Source organism: Tiliqua scincoides, chromosome 2 (genome assembly GCF_035046505.1).
Source record: "Tiliqua scincoides isolate rTilSci1 chromosome 2, rTilSci1.hap2, whole genome shotgun sequence".
NCBI lineage: Eukaryota > Metazoa > Chordata > Lepidosauria > Squamata > Scincidae > Tiliqua > Tiliqua scincoides.
This window is the reverse complement of record NC_089822.1, coordinates 125,672,874-125,699,610: the sequence shown is the minus strand read 5'-3', so window position 1 is coordinate 125,699,610 and position 26,737 is coordinate 125,672,874. Positions and strand designations below refer to the sequence as shown.

Sequence of the window (26,737 nt, the reverse complement as noted above, 5' to 3'; positions counted from 1 at the left end):
TCATTATACCGATGCTGTAAGGTCTTCCTAACCCCCCCCCTTTTTGTATTAGACTGTATGTCACCATTTAAAAATGTAAATTGCCTTGAGTATACTGAAAATGTAACTGAGGATTACAAAGGGCGAATGTAGTGAGTGAATATAAATGTCATTAAATTATGCCCATGTGCTGGCAGGCAGGGGAGTAACATTGGTTATATTGCTAAACTTGATAATAACTTTTGTAGGCTTATTGGAGAAGTTGATATAAGCACCATCATTGAGATACCCCTGCTGCTTTTAGATCACTCAATGCAAAAAAAGAAAACCAAAACACACAACACGCCTGCTGCATGTACTTTCTGAAAAGATCAGAAGAACACAAAGTCATATTTTCAGTTACTCTTTTTAAAACAGCAAAGAAAACCCCGTTGTCCAAACCACATCCGAGGGGAGCTCTCACCAGTATGAGGCAGACTGAACATTAGAACTGGTTTCTGCCAGAGGCAACGTGCTTGCAGTTAGCTGAGAGACAACCCCTCCCCCCCAAAAAACACTCAACAACAGGTAGGTGCCAGAGTCAGGAGTATACAGACCAGCCAAGGAGTTCAGGCAGGCCTGGCCAAGTTCCAAATGACACGGAATGGTCCCAGATGGGACTCTGTTGGAATAATTACATGGCAGCCAAGATGGCAGAGCGGAAGGTATGTACACCAGAAATGGTCCATGGGTTGCCATCCATCCTTGCCAGAGAGATGGCCGTTGAGGAAGTTGTCTGTGCCCAGAGTCGATAAGCCACTGTCGTCCCAGCTGATGTGAAAGATAGTGGAATGTTTCTGAAAAGTTCCACTAACTTGGGCTGATGCCAATCCTGGAGATTAGCAGCATGGGGGTGGGTGCCCGATGCCTAGGCAGCTCCAGTGACCAGCGGGGGTGGGGCAGGGTAGCAGAGACCAAGGGAAGAGCCTTTTGGCTACAAGGCTCCAAAAATGTCTGTATGCTTCTCTCTCTCACACACTCACACACAGAAAAACGGACACAAATCCATGCAACCAACCCACTCTCTGTCTCCCATTTAGAGGCACTCTGCATCCAAGCGTTACAAATTCTGATCTGTAAGAAGCCCATGTTTGGCACTCAGAATAAATCGGGCAACTAGATAAATCCTGCATGTGGCTTCATTTTAATTTTGCTTCCAAGGTTCCAATTCTCAAAGCATTTGGAATTCTGTGAGGAGAACCAAAGGAAACCAGAGTGCAAAGAGGGAGCAGATGAAGGAAAAATACCGGGCCACTAGATTGGGTGGGACGGCTGTAAGGAAACAGCAATCCTCATTTCCATGTGCTTGACTGCCCCACATAACACTGGTGCAGTTTCTTGAGGCAAGAAACCTCACCTACACCCAAGCCCCAATAAGAAACAAATTTGGTTGCCCCACCAAATCGTGTTTCTTGTTCACTTGCCTGTCCAAGTAGAGTGTTTTTAACATCAAAAGGAGGCAGGCACCTGGATGAGCAGGGCACTTTCACAACTCCCTGGCTGCCACAGATCACCTCCCTGCCATTTCTTTTCTCAGATTTTTTTCCTAGTCTGGCTCAGATATCAGCTTGAACCTGGCTGAAAGAAATATGGTAAGACCAAAAAATGGAGACGGGATAGGGGTAGAACAGAAAGAATTCAGTTTGCATCACCCACACAGCCCTTTGGATATAAAAACCAAATCCCCACCCATTGCTTTATGTGTGAATGGGGTATAAAAAAACAACAAAACAGGGCCACCCCAACATCTCTAATTAGCCCTAATTGAGTTAGTCCTTTATTGCTTAACTATTGGTCATCACAATGTAGGCCTTAAACCTTCTGCATAATGAATGCAAAATACCAAAATGTACCTCCACAGATCACAAGTGGAATGTCATTTTTGTAATGCCCTCCCATATTTAAAAGACAAAAGAAAAGAAGCTTTCCGCAAGCCATAAGTTAGCTTATATGTGAGAGGAAGATTTAGCATAGCACTCTCCATGACAGGCTAGTTTACTACACGAAGGGAACTTTGGTCGCAGTTGGGTTTTCAGTGTATGGCAGCATTCAAAAATGTAAATCCCTTCCCTCAAGCTCTTTGCAGGAATACAGAACTCTGCCATCTTGTTCTGCACAAAGCAAGATCAACTCAAACATTCTCAACCAACTCATTCAAACACACGACTCTAATGCACACACACAGAGTCTTCCACCTGTCTCTGCTCCCCCTCCACTTCAAGCAAGCAGTTCCATATGAAAATTTTTCTCAACCAGAATGTCAAAGCTCTGCACCCTGGATCAAGACCACATCACAGGAAGAGTTGGCTCCAATGGAGGAGGTGGCTCCCTTGACAGCTATTGGACCTGGTGGAAACAGTGTGCCATTCCTGAGCAGATGGGTGTGGGGAACAAAATCAGTCATTGGTGATACCCTTGGCCCGTAGTTCCTCTTGTACCCGAGCAAGATATGTAGGATCAGGATAGCCAAACCTGGAGAAGGAGAAACAAAACTGCATGAAGTTACACTTCTCATCCTAGATCGCAACAGTTATCTACCCAGCGGGTTTTAGTATCAAGACCTAGAGACCCTCAATGAGAAGAACAGGAATGGCAGAGAAGTTCTCTAAAGGACAGTTTGTCCACTCATCAGGAGAGTGTTCCAGGTTCCCTCTCAGTTTATGCAATTTAATGATGATTCCTAGTCAGCACTCTATACATATGAAGCTACCTTCTCTTGAGTCAGGCCCTTGGGCCAATCTCCTAAGATTGTATACGTGCTAACTACCAGCCACACCCCACAATTCCAGAAGGTTCTTTCCTACCCATATCCAGAAATGCAGACATGCAAAGCATCTGTTCTCCCAATGAGCTAAGGCTCATTCAACGAATAGAGTGCACACCATTGAACATCCCAGAAATCCCCGGGACCCCTCTGACAAACCGAAAGTGTCCCCTCAAAATTTAAAAATATCAGCATACAGGTTGAGTCTTACACCCTGCTCACTGAAAAATATATGTTCTACATTCCGTGAAGAGAAAAATAAGGCTGGGAGGCATTGCTTGAAACCTTATCTCCAGCAAAGGCTCATAAAGATGACCTTAGTGAACCAAACTTTTTCTTAGCCTCAGTCTCATATACTTAAAAGCATTAAGTGGCGACATGTTCCCTGCACTATAACCAGTTTAGGTTGTAGTTGGGGAGCGATGTTCCCCTTCTCCATGGTGGAAGCAAACTCAGTGCACGTAGAAAACTCTCTCCTTCCTAACATGCAACCCCTTCTCTTTTGCAAACCCATAGCCCGATACAGTACAGCTCAGGAAAAGCTCTAGCACTCATTTCAGCAGGTAGCACAAGGCAGCCCTCAGATTCCCTTGTACAGCATGGACAATCAGGAAGCCTTATATCCCAGGATGGCTGTATGATAAGCACGTGTATCTGCCTCTAAGCATTAAATAGAACTTATAAAGGAAGACTATTCAAGCCTCCCCCCCCGGCAGGCTACCCACCCACCCTTGGGGACCCCTAGCTATAGTCCCATCATGCATATCCTCTCCGCCTCTCCATGGTAGACTCGTACAGCTGCGGCCCGCCGGTACAGTTGGTTTTGTGGTGGATGTCATTCCAGGTGATAACATTGGCTCGGCCTGTGGTCATGGAGGTGCCGATGGTGAAGGTAAGGCGCTGGTCAAAGGCCTTGCGGAACAGCGCCAGCACCTTGTTGCCTTCGGGGCAGTCGGGTAGGTAGGCCACACGGGTGGTGCCTGGATAGCGGACACCAGGATTGGGATGCTCCACCTGCAAAACGGAAGCAGCAAAAGGGATTCCATCATCAGTCCAAAAAGGCAGCTAGATGAGAAGACACTTAGATGGTACAGCCAAGGTAAACCCTTCCCCTGAGGCATAAGCCATCAGCCACAACTTGAGTGGCCCCCATTTCCACTGAGGCCTCTCTCTTCTAAGTGGAATGTATGATTTCTGAAACTACTGAAGGCACAGGAAGAGGACACACAGAAACAATGGTTTGGTAGAGTGGTGCAAGAAAACACTGAAAGCATCAGTAATTACTAGGTTCCACAGTTAAACTTTCTTCTTTAATCATTCCATATGAGCAACAATATGCACATGGAACACTGGGTGGGTCAATGTATGTGTGACTAGGGTGCCTGAATGAACCAGCAGGATATACTGGAGAGACTGTCAGTTTTAGCCACTTATTTTCCACTAGTTTTGAAGCTCTTGGCCCAGTCATCATCTCTCAACTGACACTGTGGGGTTGCTGTAAGAATAAAGCAGAGAGTTGGAGAGAGAAATCCCATGTATGACCTTCCCTTAGCTCAATGGTTCCCAACCTTTAGGAGCTCAGGGACCCACTAAGGCAAAATTTGGAGACGGCAGGGACCACATGCAAACCCCCCCCCCACCCTTGCACACAAAAAATACAATTAAATTTGTAATACATAAGAAGATTATTTAATAATTAATGTGATGGTTGTGCTTGCATTTGCTTCACTAGCTATGAAAGTCTTGGGTTTACATGGAACACATAATAATTCCCCCCCCCAACTCAGAGGTTTACACACCCACCCAATTCAATCCAGTCTTTTCCCCCATGCCAGACCACATTATGCACAGCCCTTGCCTCTTTTAAGTGCGGAAAAACACCTCAAAAAGGGAGAGGGTAAGCACAAGGGAATTATAGACAAGTCATGCAAGGTAGTTAAATGAGCCAACAAAAAGCACACACATCCCTCCACACTTCCTTTTGTTACACAGCTCTGGCCCTGCTCCCCCCACTTGTGAGTCCAGAGTCCTTAGGAAAGTGTTCAACACAATTTAGGCAGGTGGGTCCTGAAGGAGAAGAGACGTGTGAAGGAAGCACCAGCTCAGAGAGACATCTCAGAATGGCTGCTGCGTGTCTCAGGAAGAAAAGTCCTTTTGCTGTGCACTGCAAGGTCTTTGGGGGGGGGGGGAAGCCTCTCTTTACTTCCTGTTCTAACTGCTGTCATGCTCTAGCTGTGGACTACTTTGGTTGGAGCTAAGAGAGTGTGAGCAAGCCTGTAGGTAGGCTGCAGCCACAAAAAAACAGCTGCCTACTCTGCCATTAGTCTGTGGAACTCCTTGCCCCAGGATGTAATGATGATGTGTAGACTAGATGACTTTAAAAGGGGACTGGAGAAATTTCTGGAGAAGTTCATCACAGCCACAGTGTGACTAACAGCCCCATTCTAGGCATGTCTACTCAGAAGTAAGTCCCATTATAGTCAATGGGGCTTACTCCAAGGTAAGCATGCACAGGATTGCAATCTGAGGAGATAGGGGAACTGGCCAAGTGTGGGGTGGGGGAGGGCTCCCCATGGACAAAGCTGCTGCTGCTGCTCTCTGAGGAAGAAGAGTCCGGGGTTACACCTGCTGTACTTTGCTATGGTGGTGCCTGTTCTGCAACTTCTGGGATTGCTTCTCCCCAGGTGGGCAGCTTGCAGTAAGACAGCAGAGCTGCTGCCTGCTTCCCTCTCCAAAAGGGGTGCCAAAACCCGGTTGCCTGGATCCCTTGCACCACCCCTGGGCATTAGAAGAGCACATCCAGGGGGCCCAATCCTGCCAACTGGGGAGGGGGTACCAGGGCTGGGGGTTGAGCATACTGTTTCTCCCCTCTGCTGCTGCCACACTGCCTCCAACTCCCTTCCTCTGTGTTCCCTGGCTAGCTGGAGTCCGGACTCCCAGGGAAATCACATCCAGAGAAACCCACTCCCAGGGAAACCCCCCCAACCAGCCAGTGATGCCTTTAGGAGCCTGTTCCTCCTCCTCCTCATTACTCCCATTCCTCCTCTCCTCAGGTCCCCCCACTTCCGCCGCCTCCTCCTCCTCCAGCTGGCTGCAGTCCTGATTTGACTCCTGAAAAACCAGGCTGCGAGGGCTCACCTCAAGGCACAGAGTCAAGGAATGGAGGCAGCAGGCTGGAGGCAGCAGTGGCAGGGCACCTCCTCCGCGTGCAGCTGAGCCAGGAGGCTACACAAACGCGCGCACATTACAAGGTGCCTGCACTTCACTTTTTTGCTTGTCTGGGCACTCACAGACAAGGAGGGAAGGGAGGTGGGGGGGTAGGAGACGGAGAAAGGCTATGCTCTGATTGGCTGCTAGCGCTGCAGAGGTTTTTTTTTCTTCCTGGAAGGACATTTTTTTTCTTTTTTCACCAGAGAGGTTGCAGACCACCTGGAAGGGCACTGCTGGGAGGGCACTGCGGACCACCTAGGAGGGCACTGCGGACCACCAGTGGTCCATGGACCATGGGTTGGGAACCCTAGCCTTAGCTACTTGGATGAACAGCAGGTTACAAATGTACCAAATTACACCTGTAAACCAAACACACTCAGAACATTCAGTAAGTTGCATTTTCATTCTGGATACAACTCAACTAGCTTACTTGATTTAATTAAGGACTTTACAGAGAAACTCTCTCTACTTTAAGCTTAACAAGAAAGAAATTGACTTTATAGTGGAATCTCTGCTTCGTTAACAATGTAAATCCTAGGCTTTGTTCATTAGATTCCGTGCATTTGTACTCAAACAGCCATCATTGTACCTCATTTTACAGTAGGATACAGAGCTGCCATCTACATACCAGGTACAGAGCTTTAAGGGCCACCACAAAATAAATGCAAACACTTTAATGACATGTCCTCAGGCATATCCAAAAAGGGAAAAGTTCTCCTTTTGTTTCCATTAGAACAAGTTGCAAACTATATTACTCCTGCCATCTCAATGCCTCTACTTTTTTCCCCATGGCTATCCCTGAAATACTTAACTACTAGACTTTCAGACCATCCCCCTCAACAAGCACCTGAAGACCCACCTCCTCATAGAGGCTTCTCCACCTGATCTCTTTTCCCCCTCCCCCTTGGGTCTTGCCTCTTTCCCCCTTTTCTCATTAGGCTGAAATCCAGGAAGGAGAGAGCTGTGCCAATCCACAATGAAATCTAAGACAGAAAATAGAAGAGGAGGGGCTAAAAACTGATTTTCTGTTTGATCTGTACTCAGTGTATTATGAGTTACTATGCTGTCTCAGCTTTCTGTGCTTATTTTTTCTGGTAAAGGAGTAAAAAAAAAATCTGCAAGAAAGAGCAGCGAGTTTGAAAAATATTGACATTTACCCCCAAAATAAATACAATTTTGACAGCATCTTTGGATAAGTTCTTCTTATTTTCTCATTAGACCTGCAGTCTGTGATCCAGGATCATCTTACAACAATAGAGCACTTTTGTATCTCACTGAAGTCAACAGGATGTCACTAGACTAGATAGGGCTAGACTGAGACTGTGATGTTTGTATTTTCATTCAGTGCTTTGGTCTTTGAGGTTCAGGTCGGCACTTTCTTATCTGCAAATTTCACTATTCGCGGGCTCCAAACCCACAGGGCTGGCACAACCAGGACCCTCAAGAGGTGACCGCAGCTGTATCCCATCGTCTCCAGAGGATGTTCTGAAGTCCTTCTAGGGCCTCTAGAAGGTCAAACATAGCAACTTCCAGTTTTTAGTCAAAAAATGGAAGTTGTGATTTTTTTGCCCTCCGGAGGTCTTACAAGGCCTTCTGAGGCATCCCTGGCCCTCAGAAGGTCCTCCAGATGTGAATGGAGCACAGCTCTGTTCATGTTTGGAGGATTTCAGGTAACCAAACCTGCAGAATTCATCATTCACATGTTTCAGTATCCATAAGGTTTCCAAAAATGGGACCCCTGCGTATATTGAGGGTCCATTGTAGTTTGCAGATAATTATGGAACTGAGCTGAAGCAATGTAAAAGGCAACAATTGATTTAATTTCTATTGTGTGATTTTGCTGAAAGCGATCAGCATTAGATGAAAACTATAAATAAATTGTGTGAATAAATCCACCCACCCCAATTTGAACAGAAGCACTTCTGCTTGTAACAAGCAGGGGTTTGGATCCAAGCTATTATTAGAAAGATGTAAGCTTTTGAAGGCTAAAAGGACAAAAAATATGTGTCCAAAATTTAGAGACCAGCATTACTGGTTCTGGGTACCAAAAGGTTAATTGAAGAGCAATCTATCAGGCCACCAAACAAATGAATTCTGAAACAGGATCTTTTAAAAGTGGTTCATAATGAGGTATGTGGATCTGCTGCTTAAAGGCAGGATAGGGAGGAAGAGTAAAAAATCCCAGTGGGCATCTTTGAATCCTGGCTAATCCTGTTTCAGCAATACTCTAAAAATAATGCTTTCTCCTTGGATCGGTCAGTGTGGTGAATACCCCCCACCATTTTTCTAATTATTTTTCCTTATTTTTGGACACTTCCCAGAAGTTCCTGTACAGGTGGAGCAGTCTATAGGATTTTTATCCCTTGTCAAAGTGCCAGATGTGTGTGTGATGTGTGTATGTGCAACCTCCTGATTTTAGAAATCGGCTATGTCAGAATGCCAGACGCAAGGGAGGGCACCAGGATGCAGGTCTCTTGTTATCTGGTGTGCTCCCTGGGACATTTGGTGGGCCGCTGTGAGATACAGGAAGCTGGACTAGATGGGCCTATGGCCTGATCCAGTGGGGCTGTTCTTATGTGATTGTGGATTCAAATAATTCTTCCCTGTCTGGAGTAGCTAAAACCCACCGATTGGGAAGCCAAACTTGTCTAAGTTAAAGTGGTGGGGTGGAGTGGCCAGGATGGCTCCACTACTCCAATCAGGCAACTGTACGATATCATCAAACCTTGTTTACTTTATTTCAAGCACAGAGATGGTCCTGTGTTTCTGTCAGATTTGCTGTGAGATCTAAAGCTGGTTTGTGGGAGCACTTACTCTCCTGTAAGTGCAGAGACCAAGATTCCTTGGACAGTGCAAATAGCTTTGGGATCAGAATTCTAACTAGACACATTAGGGAATTATTTTGCTTTGTTTTCTTTTTTCTCTCCAAACCACCTTGCAAACTTAACCACTTTAAAATGTGATGCCGTGGGAGTGGGGGTGGTTACATGCTTTGCTCCTGAGTAGCATCCCAGCACCATCTACTGGGCATTACTAGTTACTATACCCACTTAGGACAAGGGTTTTTTTTGCATCAGTCCAACCAAGTTCGGGCGTTTTCCATCTGCCTACTTGTAGTCCCTACCTGCTGTTTCCCCCATTTGGTTTAATTCTCTTTATTTTGGATTTTCAACAAACCAGCTACATGTTGACTCTCTGCTTGCCTTGTCCATGTCCACAGGTCATTCAGTGGTTTGTCACATCCTAACTGCTCTCACATATGCTACTGTGGTTTTGACTTTTTAACAAAGAACCCCTGAGGTTCAGTGCTCTTGTGGGAGGGAGGGTTTCCCCAACAAACCCCTCTGCCTGGTCTCCGAGAAAAGTAAAGAGCAGGAAGGGTGCCTAACAACTAGGTACTATTGCCTTTGAGCGGTCTGCTTTCTCCTGGTATCTTTCTTGACAGTTCCGTTTTTGAGATATCAAGGAGGTAAATATACCACCAGGAAAAGTACACTTCTCCCTTAAGTCATTTCAGCTCTCGCTAGTCACCTCCGATCACCCACAAGAACCCCCATATCACCAGACAAATCGGTTTGATCAAAATCCTGGAGAGATGCCCCAGCATATCCACTACAGCTCTGGCACCTGTTTAGTCCCTGAAGGTTACATACACTGCTTCTCAACTCACTCTCCACCAACAAACTCCTCCTTACTGGGGCACACCTTTCACCTTCAAGGCACACCTAAACCAATCAAGTATCAATTCACAATCTAAGGTTCTCTTGCCTGACACAGAGATAGTGAACAAAGTTTCCCACTGTTTGCCCAGGTTTCCTCCTCCTCCTAATTTCATGGCCAGCGCTTCCTCCCAGACAATCCTCAAACTCCCTCTACCTTGAATTTACCTGTCACTGAAGCTCTTGTAGCTGGTGGATAAATTCAGAGATATCAAGGGAGGGAAGCACACAAGGGCTGAGGAAAGCAGCAAGGTACTTGGGAAGAGGAAAGAAGATGGAGATAAAATCCAATCCCTGAATCCAACCTATCAAATTACAATCTAGCATCCTGGTCTACTATGACCAAGAAGCATCGCACAGGGTAAAGGCAGATAACAGAGTCTATTTTCATTAAATTCATCAACAAGACTCTTAGCAGAGAGGCTAACTTCAAGTAATCAGGTCAACCAGGAAAGGTTTTAGATCCCATCCCAGTAATATTCCTGAATATACCCTTTTCACCTTCTCCAGTATCAGCCAGTGGTTGCCATTAGTTTTTATGGGTACTAATGTTCCCATACTGTATGTGGGGAGGCCACTGTGGTGAGAATAAAAACATCTCCTTCACCCTGACAAAAAGAGGACTTCTTCTCTGCCATGTGATAATGTACCTCTGTGTGGAGAGCACAGTAATGCATTCCTCCCTGTGCTTCCCTTTCCCTGCCCTTCATGAAGGCAGCCATTTTGCTTATCTCTCATAACCCCATGGAGACACACAAAGATCAATTGTACTTACTCCTTGTATGCCAGGTGGGAAGACGTACTGGATGATGATGGTGCCATATTTCTCGTAGCCAGGGAGCAGAAGACTTGAGTCCTTGGAGACCAGCATGCGCCCATTCTCAGGCTGGTTGCCCACCAACTGCCCATAGAAGCGCCCACACATTGGGCAGGCTTTCTTGACTTGCAAGGCCCGAGTGATGCAGTCCTCACAGAAGGAGTGCTTGCACTTCTCCAGAGTCTTAATGTTCTGGATCTCCCCCAAACAGATGGGGCACTGGCTGTCCTGTTCCTCTTCCCCTCCCCTTGAGCAGCTAGCTACCCCTACTCCACCACTGACCACTCTCGGCCCAGAGGTCTGCTGCCCTCTAGATATTAAAGCAGCCCCACGGCGGTGTAGCTCCACTGCCCCATGCTCCCTGTTCTTCTCCATTAAGGCCATGCAGCCCATCAGCTCACTCTGGCGCTGGGCCTTCTTCAGCTCCTTCTCAGTCTCCTTGAGCAAGGCCTTTAGGGCCTTGCGAGCCAGGTAGAGGCCATTGCTGGGCCCATGGGCAGGCATGGTGATCTGCAGCACGTAGATCTCGGAGGTCTCGCCATCTATCAAGATGGTGACCTTATTCTCCTCCTTCAGCTTAACCAGTTTGGCAGGGCTTTCCTTGGTCAGAAAGTCCCAGACGTGCTTATTTACTGTGAGCCTATTTTTGGTGGTGCCTCCACAAGCAGCCATCCTGGATAAAACAAATGACACTGAAGAAAGAAAGAAAGACAGTCAAAGCTGCAGGCAGTCGCTCCAGGCAAGGCTAAAGACAGATGCACATGCATACAAATAACAGCAGAGCTGGTCAGGACTTGGGGCTTTAGCAGTCTATTTTGGAGTCTTTTTCTTTATTATTGCCAAGCATGACACACAACGGAAATCCTGTTAGCAGATCCCCCCAGGTATTCAAATTCCTAACTCATTATACCACTTCAATACACCCATATAACATAACCCCCAAACTGGGGTATAACCCCACGTAGCCCTGTGAAAGATGTTCAGAACTCCCAGACCATCTGGATAATTTACTGTGCTTCAGGTTAGAAAGAAAACTAAGAATCCCAACTACCCAGATAGAACAAGGCTAAGTTTTACTATACATGATAAATGGGGAGAACTTGACTCAGGTCTGCTGTTTTCTGTGGCAGCCCTGTGTTTATGGCAATGCGCAATTCTGCCCTGAACAACCCCCCAGACATTGCACCTAAACAGCAGCAGTTCCTGATACAGACAGGTCTGCTATACAGTTGCACATCTGGGTGGGAATTTTTGGCCTGAATTATCAGTCTCTTCCTGCATGAATGTTACGGTCCCTCCAGTTTCTTCCCCTCTGTTTTTTGTGTGTCCCTGAAGAAATAGGGCACCAGCCAGTAGAAAAAGGGTCGTGAACAGTGCATTTCCTCTTTGCCAAGAGCCCAACCTCTTCTTTGTAGTTACTTAGTGGAAAGTCCCTTGAACTACCGTATTAAGAATCATGAAAAGGAAGTAAAATGGGAAGAAAATCATATCAGAACAAAAAGGAAAACAAATCTTTTAAAATGAAAGGTGACCTTCAAGAGGCATTTGGCCTTCTCTACTGCTTTTAGTTTTAATTTTATATTACTCCTTTTCAATGTTATTTTGTTGTTATGTAAATATAATCATGCAAATCATCTTGGGTTCTCTTGATCAAAAAGATGGGGTTAAAATTCTCCTAAATCACTCAATAAAGCCGAATATTACAGAAGAGTAATCAGAACCCCCAAATGGCACCAAATGGGGAATTAAAGAAAGAAGATTCCTTGTTCATAAATAATCTGAAGTTGTTGGTAAAGGATCCAGGGAGATTTGTAGATGGAAATGTACTAGAGTAGACTGGGTGGGACATAAGAATTCTTAATAACCAACACAATTCTAAATGAATATGCCTAGGATTGCAATACTAGTCTCAATGAGACTTCCTCCCTTGGACAGCATTTCCCAAACTTCTGATAATGGGAAAAAAACTCCCTCCCTCATTTAAGATTTAAGGCACATCTATAAGCTTATTTTTAAGAGTAGAAGGATAAAGATTATCTGCTGTCAGAAGAGCCTACCCTTCCTTTTGGCACGGTTACTGATTTGAGACAGACACAACAGGGAACTTTCTCCCAAAAGGACAACTGCTCTGCTGCTTACTGCTCTCTTGTACACTGGCATTATCCAGCAACACCAAGTGCAGGGACATGGCAGAATTACTCTCCAGAGAGGTCTGACTGAAAAGTAGACAAGGCCAGAGCAGCAAATCATGCAGGGATGCATTGAGCAGCCTCCTCTATGAATCAGTACTTTGTGCTCACAGGAGACTTCAGCCAATTTATTTCTCCGCGTCCTAGCAGTTCTCTCAGAGCACACTAGCATGCCTTGGTGCATACCCTTGTGGCACGCCAACCCTAGTAAGAAGATTTATCCTCTTCTGTTTCACCAAATTAGTAAAACAAAAACTTTCACTAAAATTAGGCATCAAATATCTAAGTATGCTGGGTTCAAACCAGACACAACTTTAATGTGTCATCTGCTTGTGAGGACAGTTTTAATACAGGGCTTTTCAACGTCTTTTTCCTTTGTGGGGGGGTGGGTGGGAGGGAAAGGATCATTTTTCATAGTACTACCTTTGCAGGCACCACTGCCACCTGAGAAGATGATAGTGTACAGAAGGTAGTGGCTTGCCCCATAGTTGTCCCTGCAGAGGGGGGAGCTTTTCTAGTTGTGGCCGCCACCACCTGCCTTTGTCCTAGACCAGGGGTGCCCAAACCCTGGCCCTGGGGCCACTTGCAGCCCTCGAGGCCTCTCAATGCGGCCCTCAGGGAGCCCCCAGTCTCCAATGAGCCTCTGGCCCTCCTGAGATTTGTTGGAGCCCACTCTGGCCTGACGCAACTGATCTCAGCGTGAGGGCGACTGACCTCTCATGTGAGCTATGGGATGAGGGCTACCTTCACTGCTTGCTGTTTCATGTCTGTGATGCAGCAGTGGCAGTAAAGGAAAGGCCAGCCTTGCTTTGTGCAAGGCCTTTAATAGGCCTTGAGCTATCACAAGACCTTCATTCATTCATATAAGTTCATCTTTAATATATTCATTTATGTAAATTTATTCAAATTTTAAATGTAAATTAATTCTTTTTCCCCTCAGCCCCTGACACAGTGCCAGAACTAATGTGGCCCTCCTGCCAAAAACTTTGGACACCCCTGTTCTAGACCCTCCTTCCCAATCCGCACCTCTTTTAAAGGGCCACACTCTGCTGCTGCACTGCTACCTAGCCAGCACTAGACTGGGTGGTGTCAGGCCAGACAGAGCACTCATGCAATCCCAAGGCAGCAAGACCAAGTACCACTAGTGGCTCTTGTATCACTGGTTGAACAGCAAGGCTTTCATGGACAAATGGCAGCCATATGGGGTCCTGTGTCACAGTCCTGAGCAGGATCAGAGGAATGGAGTGTATACCCCTTATTCTCAATCTTTGATTCATTCTGAAAATGCTCCCTGTAAGTTAATAAGCTCCCATGCCATTGAGGTAAATAGCATTTTTAGCCATGGAGGGTAGATTTTCAGCAGGAAAAATGCAAGCTAAACATCTCTACAGTGAGATCTGGACTTGCCCCCTAACACGGCTATTTTACTTTAATGAAAGCCCCAAACTAGATGACACATTTCACATTACAGTATCTAGTTTAGCCCTAAATGATGCTGAACAAAGAGGCAGCTAAAATGCATGATGAATACCCTTTGAGGCCAAGAAGCACAAGAGATGTACCCTGTGGTTGCTATTGCTCACTCCATGGGCTCAGACATCCATTACAAGCATAAGAGACAGACAGGGTGGAAGGTGGAATCTGCCATGAATTAACCAATAAGGCCAGAGAGCCAGCCAGTAGAGCAGGCGCTTACCAGATGACCTTCTTAAACCTGCATCCAGGGCCAGTATATCCCAGGGGTTCCCCTTATCCCTCCTGAGGTTCAAGATGAAATGCTGGAGCCTGAGAGTCCAGAAGAAGGTATAAGTGTCCTGGCGATTCTCCTCTCTTGCCATGCCCATTTTCCCATCCCCCGAAGGGGTGGCAGGGAGGAGAAGAAAAATCAATGGCCTATTTCAGATAATTCTTTTCAAGAGGTATAGGCTAAAAGGATTGCGGGAATTCATAATGCACCATAATCGTGCCATATAAATTATAAAAAGTAGCAATGAGCAACATGCTGGCAAGGCAGGCATGTACTTAAGGGCTCATTCCACATCTGGAGAAAGTGACATCCTCTCAAGGGCAAGAGATTAGGCCTTTCAGCAGCTATCTCCAGTCACTGTGGTCTCAATACAGCAAGGGTTGCTGGAGGTGCTGGGTTAGGCTTTAAATTTAAACAAGTGGAACCTGTAATAAACCTGCAACCCAGGGGCTTCAAGTAAACAAGCCTGTAAATGCAAATAAAAAGTAAAAGGGAAAAAACCACTCAACCAGTCCAGTGAAGACTGAGCTTGCTCAGTGGCTTCCAGGATGCCAGGAATGTTGAAGGGGAAGTGTCAAGAGGAGGAACGGACCCTGGGTAGCAGGTTTGTTACAGGATTCAGTTCAAGCTTCCATACAGAGCATAAAAACCTTTGGCTTCAAGACACATGCATACACACAAGACCTCAGTGTTCAATCAGTGGCACCTGAAGTTGGTTACCAGTGCGCAAGTCCTGACTTGGTAGAGATGCCACATGAGGAACCTGAACAAGGAATGGAAGTTTCCAAACCATTCCTCCCCCAGGACATCTCACACCCCTCCACATCCAAAAGGTCCCCTTCAGGATGCAAAGGGATGCCCATATCAAAGTCTTGGTTTGGCACAGCACGCTTTCACATGCGATGCCCCTGGACAACATTTAGGAATAAGGAACTGTGGGGGGGGGGGAGTTTTGACACCCAAGGCAGGCTTGTGGGCCACCCCATACCACACATTTACAGCACACCTGTAATGCTTGAAGCATGTGGGAAGGGCAAATCATCTCTAAAGGAAGGAGAAAGATTGAGGGGGGGGACATGTGCTATGCCACTCAGGAGGCTTGCAAGGAGAACAAGCAGCACTGCTGTGGCAACCCCCCAGGTGGCACTGCACACCTCCCAGAAAGGGCCAGTAGGGGGAAATGACTTTGAGGTGGGATAAAAGGGGGGTTTTTTTTGGGGGGGGGAGATGATCTAGATCCTTCTCTAAAGGAAGGAGCAAGATTGGGGGGCATACACCATGCCACTCAGGAGGCTTGCAAGGAGAACAAGCAGCACTGCTGTGGCAACCCCACTGCCCACCTCCCAGAAAGAGCCGGGGGGGGGGTGTGACTTTGCAGTGGGATAAAAAAGGGGTTTTTTGGGGGGGGGTTGATTCTGATACCTCAAAAGCCCGAGGACAAGTCAGAGCCCACCCCCAGAGAGAGCAGCGCAAGCCCCACCAGCACAGGCGCAGAGCAGCCCCCCTTGCCAAGCGCGCAACACCCCTGGTACTGTACCTGGTGAGCCCATGGGAGAGGCTGAGCGGGAGGACCGGCCGGATGTGGGAGTTCAGCTGAGCTGCGAATCAGAAACTGCGAAGGGGAAAGAAGCGGGCGGGTTAGGCGGCTGCGGAACCAGAAGGGAGAACCCGGCGCGAGCGTCTGCTCTTGCGCCCGCGCCCGCGCGCGCGCAGCGCTCCACCCCCGAAGCGCCAGCAGCGCTTCTCCTCCCTCCCCGCTTCGAACTCAGCCCCCCCCTTCTGTCACGTCTCTTAAGGGAGAAGCGCCTCCCGCTCCCCTTCAGTGGGTGCGGGTGAGAGAGAGACGCTTTAGCTGGCCCAGAGGGGAGGAGGTGAGACCATCAGCCCGGCGGCGTCAGGTCAAAAGCCCACCTGGCCCAGCCTCCTGTATCTCACAGCCCAATCCGAGCCACACTTTCCTGGGAGTAAGCCCCACTGACTCTAATGGCACTTACTTCTGAGTAGGCAGGCATAGGATTGGGCTGTCAGGGAGCACCCAAGAGACCCGCATCCTGGTGCTCTCCCTTGCCTCTGGCAATCAGAGACAGCCCACTTCTCAAACCAGTTGCTGACACATACCCATCGCAACTTAGAGGACTTTTCCTCCATCAGTCTGCCCAGTTCCCTTCCAAAGGCAGCCAGGCCAGTTGTCATCACCACATCCTGTGGCAAGGAGTTCCACACACTCATTCCACGCTGGCTAAAGAAATATTTTCTTTTGGCTGGCCTGATTCTCCTGCCACTCAACTGGAGTGGGTCTCCCCTGGTTCTGGTGTTGTGTGAGACTGAAAAGAACATCCCTGTAATGTAACTGGCCCTTGAAGATCTTGACTGGGTTTTTGAAGTTGTGGTTATTATGCTCCGCTGGTGTAAGGCTGGGATTATTGAAGGGAGGGAGGTGGGTAGTTGATTAGTTGGAGTATAAAGAAAAGGGGGAAAGAGGAAGAAGCATCATCATCTTAGCTAGGAGAATGGTTTGGAACCTGTGAATGTTAATATGCTTCTCTGGTATTTGTCTAAATGGCCTTTTTATGGGTTATGAATGTGGGGGGATTATATTATTGTTACTAAAGTGGGGAATTATTGATAACCCATGTTGGTTGTTTGTTATGAAGGCACTGAGCACTTCCCACCCCATCCAGTTTTTCCTCCTGTCTCTTTGAAAAGGAGTTGAGGTCAATGACCCAGGAAGTGGGTTCAGGACTGCTACAATCCCCCATCCACTTGCGTAATTCTGTATGTCTCAGAAGGTTGCTTGCAGTTCCAAGCAACAACTGTTTTCAGAGCCAGTGGCCAGCCTTAGAATTCATAAGAACATAAGAAGTCCCCTGCTGGATCAGGCCAAAGGCCCATCTAGTCTAGCTTCCTGTATCTCACAGTGGCCCACCAGATGCTTCAGGGAGCACACAAAACCAGACACAACTCAATCATTAGTCATAAAATAATTGCACTTTTATTCCCACACCCCTCCTCCAAGGGGCTCAGGGTGGTGTGCCATGGCTCCCTCTTTTTCTCACAGTGCTTCAAGGCTGAGAGATGGTGGCTGAGGGGGAATCTGAACATGCATCACTTTGGTCCTAGTCCAACACTTTCACCACCACTCCCCGCTGCTGGCTCTCAAGGGATATTTATACTCTGCCTACCTTGACCCCCGCCTGTATCCTTGCAAAGTGACTAATAACATGTAAAAAAATAAATCACAGTACAATAAGTAGCAGGAGCTAGCACCTCCAAGCATGTGCAAAATGCTTTTCCTCCCTACTGAATAGCAGTCAGTTCCATTTTAGGAACAGGGCAAAGCTTTTGAGCCTCAGGTGTCTCTGTTTATAAATAACCATCCTCTAGCAATAGAAACCTGGAGTAATAATTATAACTCCATAACTGGAGTGGTTGTTTGCTTGGTTTTGGGGATGGTCTTCTCTGGGTGAAGATGCAACAAAAGAAGTTAATCTGTAGTTAAGAAGAGCCCCACTGGATCAGGCCAAAGGCCCATCTAGCCCAGCTTCTTGTATCCCACAGTGGCCCACCAAATGCCTGAGGGAGCACTTTTTGGGCTACTATGAGATACAGGAAGCTGGACTAGATGGGCCCTTGACCTGATCAAAGTTATTTGCTGTAAAATAAATAAAATCAAAAAGAGATGCTCTGATCCACTGTATCAGAATACAAGTTCAGCAAGGGTCACAGAGGATAAGACCATCAGCACAACTATGGATGAAATTGGATCCAGTGTGTAAAGCTGAACTCCAAAGCACACTTACTAGAGAGTAACCCCCTTTGAGCAATATAGGGCTTACCTCTGAGTACTGTATAGGAAGGATTGTGCTGTAAGACACATGGCAGCTGCACTAGCTCTCAGGCTCCAAGTTTCACACAAGATGTAAACTCTTACACCAAAGATAGGAAATGCAGTACAAGATGAATCCCATGAGTCATTTGTCATGTGTGCTCAATACACCCGTCTATTTCACCAAGCATATGTGTACTGAGAAGCAGCTTCCAGTCACGGCATTCCCAACACATTTATTCTTGGAAAAACTTGATATGCAATCTGCACAATGCCTTGCAAGAGCTGGTGTGGTATAGAGAAGGAGCAGAGAGACTTCAGGCTTTTCTTTTAATCAGGTCCAAAACACTCACCAACTGGAGCTGGCGCAAAGGAATAACCCGGAAGGCAAGCACAGGCTTAGAACTAAGGAACAGGACAAGGTGCCTTTGGGCACATGCTCAGCCCAAGAACCTATTTTCAGTACCAAAATTGAGCTCACAGGCCTTGTACAGCATACCCAAATCCTCCTGGATTTCCACCCCCTCATGCTTTCTTTGTTTCAAAGAAAGAAAGAATTTTTGTTGTTGCTACTCTTAAACAATTGGAAGCCAGAACCCCCTTGCCAGCCTACTGCACATTACCCAGAGATCTGCCAATAGATCCCAAGCTGCCTTCTTGCTTGTGCATTAGGTGTTGGGTTTTTAAGTGAGATTTAACCAAGATTCAAGCCCACTCAAGCTTTGAAGCTCACTGAATAGTCTAGGGGCTCTTTCTTTTAGGCTACATTACCTCACAGTGTTCTTATTGGAAGGATAAAATGCCACTTAACAGATTCCATGTCGACCTATTCAAGAAAATGTTTAGCTTTAATTCCTTAATCTCTAATTTAAATCTGTGTAACAGGACTGGCTCACATAGATCCTGTTTTAATGTTACTCTCTTCTCCTTTCATTCTCTCCCTGTTGAAACTTAGACTGCAAAAACCTTAGGGCAGGCGTCCTTTGCTGAGGCAACTCTGTAAAGAAGGGAAAATATTCCTTCTTCCCTACACCTCTCTACTGGTACCCAGATGGGGCTTTGTAAACTTGTATGCCATGCCATGACATGGCTGGGGAATTTTGCTCCTTGACATGATATGGCAGAGAGTTTTGTTTTGCATTTCCTCAACATCACTATGCAGGAAAGACTAAAGGTGTAGGACAAAGCAAAGGGATTGATTTTTTGAAGCTAGATTTTAGTGGAAGAATCTTCAAGTAAACAAACACTGGGGCAAGAATCAGAAGGTGGGGGGACGGGACATGACAAGTCTGTCCATGACAAAAATAGGCAATCTCTTCCTCTATTTCATGCTTTTGTTCCTTAAAGTGCAATTCTTGGAAGGGTGTGGGTGAGAGAATTAGAAAACACTTCATACAATCTTCAACTGGGGACCATTTTTCAGAAAGCCAGATGGACTAGGGGTATTCTCCCCCATGTTTCAGACCATTTTAATCCTGCATTTCTGGCTGACTTGCTGCCTAACTTAATGACAGCTATTGTTATGCAATTAAATGGGCCTATGCGCAAACTAGGTATGGATGCCAAGAAGGCACAAACATCTTTACTTTATTCAAAAGAGAGATGAATTTGTGCTGACAATACTGCTATATATGTATTAAGAGATACAAAAAAAGCTCTTAAACTATACTGCTGCTTTTTTGCAATTTAATCCTGTACATCTCCAAGAAGAGCTTTTAACAAATGTTGCTGAGAATCTTGCCCTTCTGTCCCAAAATGGCACTCTCAAACTGGTGGTGCTGTGGCATTGGAAAGTAGTTGTTCTATCCCCAAAGTGGCTGCATTTTTTTTAAGACATGGACACCCTGCAAGTCAAGCCCATGGTGGGGGTGGGGAATTCTACAGCAAGGACTGTCTCTTTCAACTGAGGTTTTTGCAACAGAGCAAGCAGTCTCAGTCTCCTCTCTCCTTCCCATTCTTCAGAGTAGGCAGTTCCATCTTGTTCACAAGAAACCAACCTCAGTGGCAGATGGCTCCTAGGGGTTTGGGCAGCAAACAATATTTGTGCATGAACACCAGTGGGAAGGGGCTGAAGGGTTGTGTGAACATGAGCAAGGCAACATCATTCTCCAGTTTTGCTGGAGATACAATGACTTTTTGGCACCCCCACGAGCACTATGCTCAGGACCAATTCCAAGCATGATGGGGAGCATTGCTGAACCGAGTTGATGTCAGCTATGCAGAACACACAGCATAGCCACAAGAGAATAAGAGACCAGTGTGGCTTGCAAGCAACCACCATTGGAGCCTGAGAAATGCTTCTCATGGCAGAGCATAGTCCAAGAACATGCAATCTGGCAATGGAAAAAAAATAAATCTCCCATGCTATACAGCTTCTCAACCACAGTAGATCTGCGTACATACACACACGCTAAAACTCTCCATAAATACTTTGGCAGTTTCAATCAACCATCATCATTAAGACGATTTATATACCGATTTTCAAGTGGTATGCATTGCAATGAAATGAAAGAGAAAGCTTTTGGGGAAGACATTCAAGATTAAATGGCAAAAAAGAAAAAAGAGATTGCTTGCTCTCTGTCCCAAGCGGCTCCCAATCTTAAAAAGAGAGAGAGAAAAGAAGAGACAGACACCAGTAAAAAAAAAAAAAAAAAAAACTGCTGGAAAAGATGCCACACTAGGGATGAACAGGGACAGTTGCTCTCCCTCTGCTAAATATGAGACAGTCACCACTTTAAAAGCTGCTTCTCTCCTCACTTAGCAGAAGACAACTGCTTGACCCTTGACTGGTACAAACAGAAGTGTGTGATTGCATTGATCAACGTGGAATTTTGATTTTGGGCTCATCATTCATTTTTTATTTTTTAAGGAGTTTCTAGCCCTTAAGTTTCAAGACATGTAATACTAGAAAAGTTACAGAAGTTCATCACACATGGTGTGAGCCTGGTTTCCTCTTGGTAAAAGCCGTCTATGGCAATGAGTCAAGCACCAGTTCAGTTGCGTATGTGAGGGGGTATCACAGACCCCAAGTGGCACTCCATGGGGGGCGGCAATGTCACCCAGCCATGGCAAGCCAGTCACTGTGGTCCTGCGCCCCCTCAACAAGGACACTCAGAGCAAGGCCACTGGCCTCATTCCCAGCAGCATGCAACCATGCAGAGAATCATTGTAGGGGCGGTGGGCAAGAGAACCTGCCCACTGCCTCCACGGTCCTTCTTGGCACGGTAGCTAGGAGCGAAGCTGGCCGCTTGGGAAGAAGTGGTCAGCCTTGCCCGGCGAATTCTGGAAGTAATTGCGGTGATGTAACTGCAATTACTTCCAGGTTGAAGGGGGAAGGGTTAGAGGGGTGGCGGTGAACTGCATGCCCTGGGGCAGCATAGCAGTGAGCTACGCCACTGATTCAGTTATCAGTCTTGAGCCTCCCCTCCATGTTGCAGGTAGGTTGTTCACTTTTTATTGATAAAAGCACCACATGCACATTTTTTGTTCAATCTTAAAAGCAAACATTTTTACTTATAGCTGCAGTACTGTAGCACAGAACTGTGGGGTGGTGTGTTTGTGAAATCATTTTGCCAACCAACAGGTGCCCTCCACAAGAGGACCTTGGCAGTGCCAGTCTCACCATGTGGAAACCCAGCAAAGAGTTCACCTCAGAAGGGTCTGTTTACAGAGCTACGAAATCACTTCTGCCATTCTCACAATTGGTATGTTTGTTTACATCCCAAGGCTGCAAAAGGTAGAGCACTGGAAGCCGCATTCTCACTGATGAATGACTATTTTAAAACAGGTAAATTGAGTTTTGTACTAATGCCCGTTAGTGTAGAATAATGGTTTTCAAACTGTGTTTCACTGGAACTTTATCAGGGTCTCGTTGATGAGAAAAGTACTGTTTGACAAGTTTCCCTGTCAGGTTACCTACTCCTGAATTTTTTTTTATTTTTTATTTTGCTGCACTGTGCAAACAAAGGGCATTATTGGTGCGTTTTAGGTCACAAGAAGACAGATGAGGACCAAAAGCTTTGCCAGTGCATCACATGACATGCCTGCGACTTCAGGTGTGCCCCTGAATCCTGTGCAATCTGCTGGAGTTCCTCATTTTACAAGTCAATAGCAAAAAGAATTCCTGATGACATAAAAAGTGTGAAGTCGCAGGCATAAGAGGATGAAGGATTCTGATGGACAAGGAATTCTTCACAGAACAGAACGGCAAAGAAGCTAAATCTTACTTACACAGAGTGCAAAACCGGTCACAAAGGACTCAAATATTTAGACAGTCAGTTCTAACAAAAACTACTCTTTCTGATGCACGAACAGCCTGATCCCAGGCATGGCTGTTACAAGCTATTAAAAGTAAATGCATCCAAGTTCAGTGTGATTTTCGTCATAGTAAATGGGCTCAGGGTTACAAACAGTAAGACTGAAATCCTATGAACACTTTCCTGGGACTAAGCCCCCTTGTCCACAATGGGACTTAATTCTGAGCAGACATGCATAGGATTGTGCTGTTAGTCCCACTGTGTTCAGTTGGGTTTACCAGGTAAACGTGCACAGGCCTGCAGCTATGAGGCATACCCATTTACTTGGAAGTAAGGCCTGCTGAAGTAAGGACTTACTTGGAAGTAAGGCACATACTGTTAAGCACGGGGCTTACTCCCTAGTAAGTGTGCTTAAGAGCACAACTTCTACCTGATGAAGAGTTCTGATTAATTCAGGAGACTCCATTCTTCTATCCAGCCTTGCAAAAAAAGTACTAGCCCCCATATATTTTGAGTTGCCTCCCCACTGATTCACACACAATTATGTTATTTTTGGCACACTGATTGCCTGGATGTACACAAAGAACTGTATTTCAGTTTATCAAAGCTTCCTTGCCTGGAAGAGATACTTCCTCTTCTAGGTTTATCTACTCCTAAGCCTGTCATAAATGAATGGAATTTGATTTACAGAAAAAGACATTATTGTTCCTCTGCTGTGAACTCTTGAACAGATCTGATAACAACAATCTATATATTAAGCCTCCTGACTCACATAATCTGGATTTTCTTTCATTTGTGTGTGGTCCAGGTCCAAATCTAATTTACAGAGCTCCCAACCTCTCCAAGTACTTAGACAGTGGACACATCAGAACTTTCCTGTCCTGGAAGGCCTTGGTCATAAGCCATTTCTGCCCAATGTTACCCATATGCAACAGGAACAAAATGTGTATACCTGTGGGCCGCGCAAAAATTTAATGTTGTTGCTGGTGGGACTAACTGCCTCTTCATGTACATATGGGCAGACAACATGGATGAGGGCAAAAGAAGGACAGCCATTGGCCCTCAGCATCTGCACTACTGTTTCTTGCAAATACTGTACACCAGAGCTTCCTCTTTCAGAATAACCATACAAAAAACCTCAATGCTCTGGGAGACTCTACAAAAAGGAAGCAGGCCTGTGCAGCTGGTGTGTTTGGAAAAGACCCTGAAGTCACAGATCCAGCTCATGAAGCTCCAACCCTTGTAGATCAAGTGACAATAAAATACTTAAGACAATCCTACAATAACACACCATGCAGCTTTTCAGGATGGCAAAAACACATCCATTACAGAAAGAAGGTTCTAGACTTTAGAGTTAATCCCTGGCCTCTCCAGTAAAACAGTCAAGTAGCAGGTGATGGAAAGATTCCTGCCTGAGACCCAGAAGAGACAGGGTCCACTAAAGCAGATAATACTGGGTAAGATGGACTATGAGTCTGGCCAGGTTGAAGGCAGCTTCTCCACAACAGGTCAGTAGGCACAAAGGTAGCCCTGCCAAACAATCCCAGCAGCCATAGTAAAAAATGGAGTGGTCTGACCCTTAAAAGGAACACACACACACACACCCCACAATATATGCTCTGAAATATCAGAGGGCAGCAGCAGGGTGGTTCTTCCTGCATATCTTCTCAAGTCACCAACATGGATGCTGGCATACTTATCCCAAACTGTTCTGTGGACTGTTCTGACCAGACCACAGGTGGATTTCCATAACCCACATCAGGACACAGGGATGGGGGGGGGGAGAGAACAGTGGCATAGGGTCTAATTTATGATCTGGGGAGATATAATGTATTCTTCTGCAAACTGGAGAACAGGGAATTTCAACCAGGGTGGCTTTCCACACCCCTGCAGTCTCATGTGCCAGGACAAGCTGTGCCAGCTGAAGAGTCCCTTTCCACTGAACCATTAAGTGTACAGGAGTCCTGCCCTCTATTGCATCTGAATACTTTATTGGTGTCACCTTGGACAAGGCGAGGCCAAGCCAGGCATTTACATTCCAATGGGCCTCACCTGCACAATAAAGATAACAGACCCAAATGCCATTGTGTGTTGGCAGAAAAAAGCAAAACTAAGCAAGGCAAAGGGTGGGGAGAAGAGTGAAGAAAGGGCAGACTGGGAGAGGGAGAGAAACCATTGGGCAGAAAATAACCTTTCCAGATGACTCCTTCTCCCTGAGATACACCTGGCAGCTGGGATGTGTGGGTGGGAGCAAGCTTTTGGTATGAGGCAATTCAGGTTTGGATCCCCCCCCCCTTTAAGCCATTTGGGTGATGGTTGTTGCCAGTCTCATCAAACCTGGGGTTGTTTATCAGAGACAATGCCCAGTAGCCTCCACTCCCTTTGAAGTATTGGGGACAAATGAGGGAACAAAGAAAAAAGGGCGATGTGCAGGGTGGGTTCAGGGCAAGAGACAATAGCTGCTGGGCTAAGGACGCTTTAGGGCGTTCAGACCTCCATCCCTCTTGAAGAGGGTCTCAGGCTTCAATCCTATAGGCACTTACCTGGGAGTAAGCCCCATTGACCACAATGGAACTTACTTCTGAGTAGATATGCATAGGATTGGGCTCTCAATCCAAAACACCAGTCGGTATTCCACACCTAGATTCTTCAGAACCCCCTCCCCTTCCCTTTCAGTCCCACCACCCTCAAAGCCCTGGGACCCCAATGACACCTTCTCAAGAATGCATGGGGGAAATAATCCCACCTCATCTTCTCCCCCCTTCCACCCCACCCCGGGGAGGATCCAAAGGAAAGGTAAGCACCTCCGTGTCATCCTCACTTGACCTAATTAGACCCCAGATCAACACCTCTCGCTGTGCAGGGGAAGAAAAAAATAAAAGACCTCGTTGCCTGGCCACCCCCGCAGTTCTGGGAGGCTTGACAGGTAGAGGAATAGGCAACTCGGGGGTCGATCGCTCTGCAAAGCCTCCTCCCGGGTGTTTTGGTGTCTCTTCCCCCCCCCCCAAGGAAGAGTAGATACCACCTACCACCACCCATACAAGAGATCGCACCGCCCGCCTCCCCCCCCCAATCAAAACACACACACAGGCAACACCCCTGCTGCAAAGCCAGCTGACAACACACAATGAGCGGGGACTGCAGCTGCTTCGACGGAAGGCTGCCCGAATATGCAGATGGGGCTCCGATCAATGCGCCACATTATTAAGGGGAAGCAAGCGCTCCCCGGACAGCCCGGCTCCAGACAGCTCCAGTCAGGGTGGCACACAAAGATCGACGACGTGCAGTCCGCAGCTGCCGCCCCCTCGCCGCGCAGAGGCACCCCGAGGTTGCAATCAGACCCCCCCCCCATACATGCACCGGCACCCACCATAGCGGAGCAGCCCAGGCTCGCAGGAACGCTCCATCCATCCAGGCTGGGCAGGCTGCGTGCGAAGGCGCCGCTGCAAGAGGAGGGGGAGGTGGCGATGGTGGAGAGGGGAGCGGAGCGATGAGGACACCGAGGCAGGGGGAGGAGGAAGAAGAGGAGGAGGAGGAGGGCACTGCTGCTGCTGGGCGGCCTTTGGCGCGCTCCAGGTGGCGGCGGCGGCGGCGGCGGGGGGAAGCGTGCCGGGGCTGCTGCTCACTGTCCCTCCGCCCCGCTCCCTCCCCGCCAAGCAGCCATCGCCGGGCGCATCACGTGGCGCCGCTTGTTGCTGGAATGATGGTCATATAGCCATAGCAACAACTCGACGTGCTGGCAAAGGAGCCAGCCCTGCGCGGAAGGCTGTGGGCGGGCGGGCGAGCGAGCGAGCGAGCGAGGCGCTCTCCCTCCCAGCCAGCCAGCCAAGCAAGCGCGGATGCTCCCCTTTCCCGCCTCCCAGGGGCTTGGCTGCAGTTCAAGGGAGGAATGGGCAGGCCAAGGGGGGGCGCACAGCCCCCTCGCGCCAGCAGGTACGCTTGCAGCCTAGGCACGTTTGCACGGCAGGAAGACCAACTGCGTGCAGCGGGAACTTCCTTCCAGGCGAAGCGTGCCAAGGACGGCAGCCAGGCGCTGTGCCACAGTCTTACTTCTGAGCAGACATGCATAGGATCGGGCTGTGAGGCTGCATTCCTAGCCCCACTGACTATAATAGGACTTACTTCTGAGCAGACATGCATAGGATTGGGCTCTGAGTGGGCCTTCGTTGAGAGGGCTGACTTGGTGAATAA

At 47.2% G+C, this 26,737-nt stretch overlaps 1 protein-coding gene across 2 annotated transcripts; it reads right to left on the bottom strand.

Annotated features, from left to right (window-relative positions):
• Positions 1–369: 369 nt before the first annotated feature.
• On the bottom strand, positions 370–26,003 carry DTX3 (deltex E3 ubiquitin ligase 3). 2 transcript variants are annotated; one of them, XM_066616425.1, is made up of 5 exons: positions 25,917–26,003; positions 16,002–16,076; positions 10,487–11,220; positions 3,579–3,796; positions 370–2,490 (listed from the first exon to the last, which is right to left on the bottom strand). In XM_066616425.1, the coding sequence occupies exons 2-5, from the start codon at positions 16,012–16,014 to the stop codon at positions 2,415–2,417; spliced, it is 1,041 nt and encodes a 346-aa protein (XP_066472522.1). In that variant the 5' UTR covers positions 16,015–16,076; positions 25,917–26,003; the 3' UTR covers positions 370–2,414. The 2 variants fall into 2 exon arrangements, with proteins under 2 accessions (XP_066472522.1, XP_066472523.1); XM_066616426.1 differs by lacking the exon at positions 25,917–26,003 and having other exon boundaries at positions 16,002–16,108.
• Between the last annotated feature and the right edge of the window lie 734 nt (positions 26,004–26,737).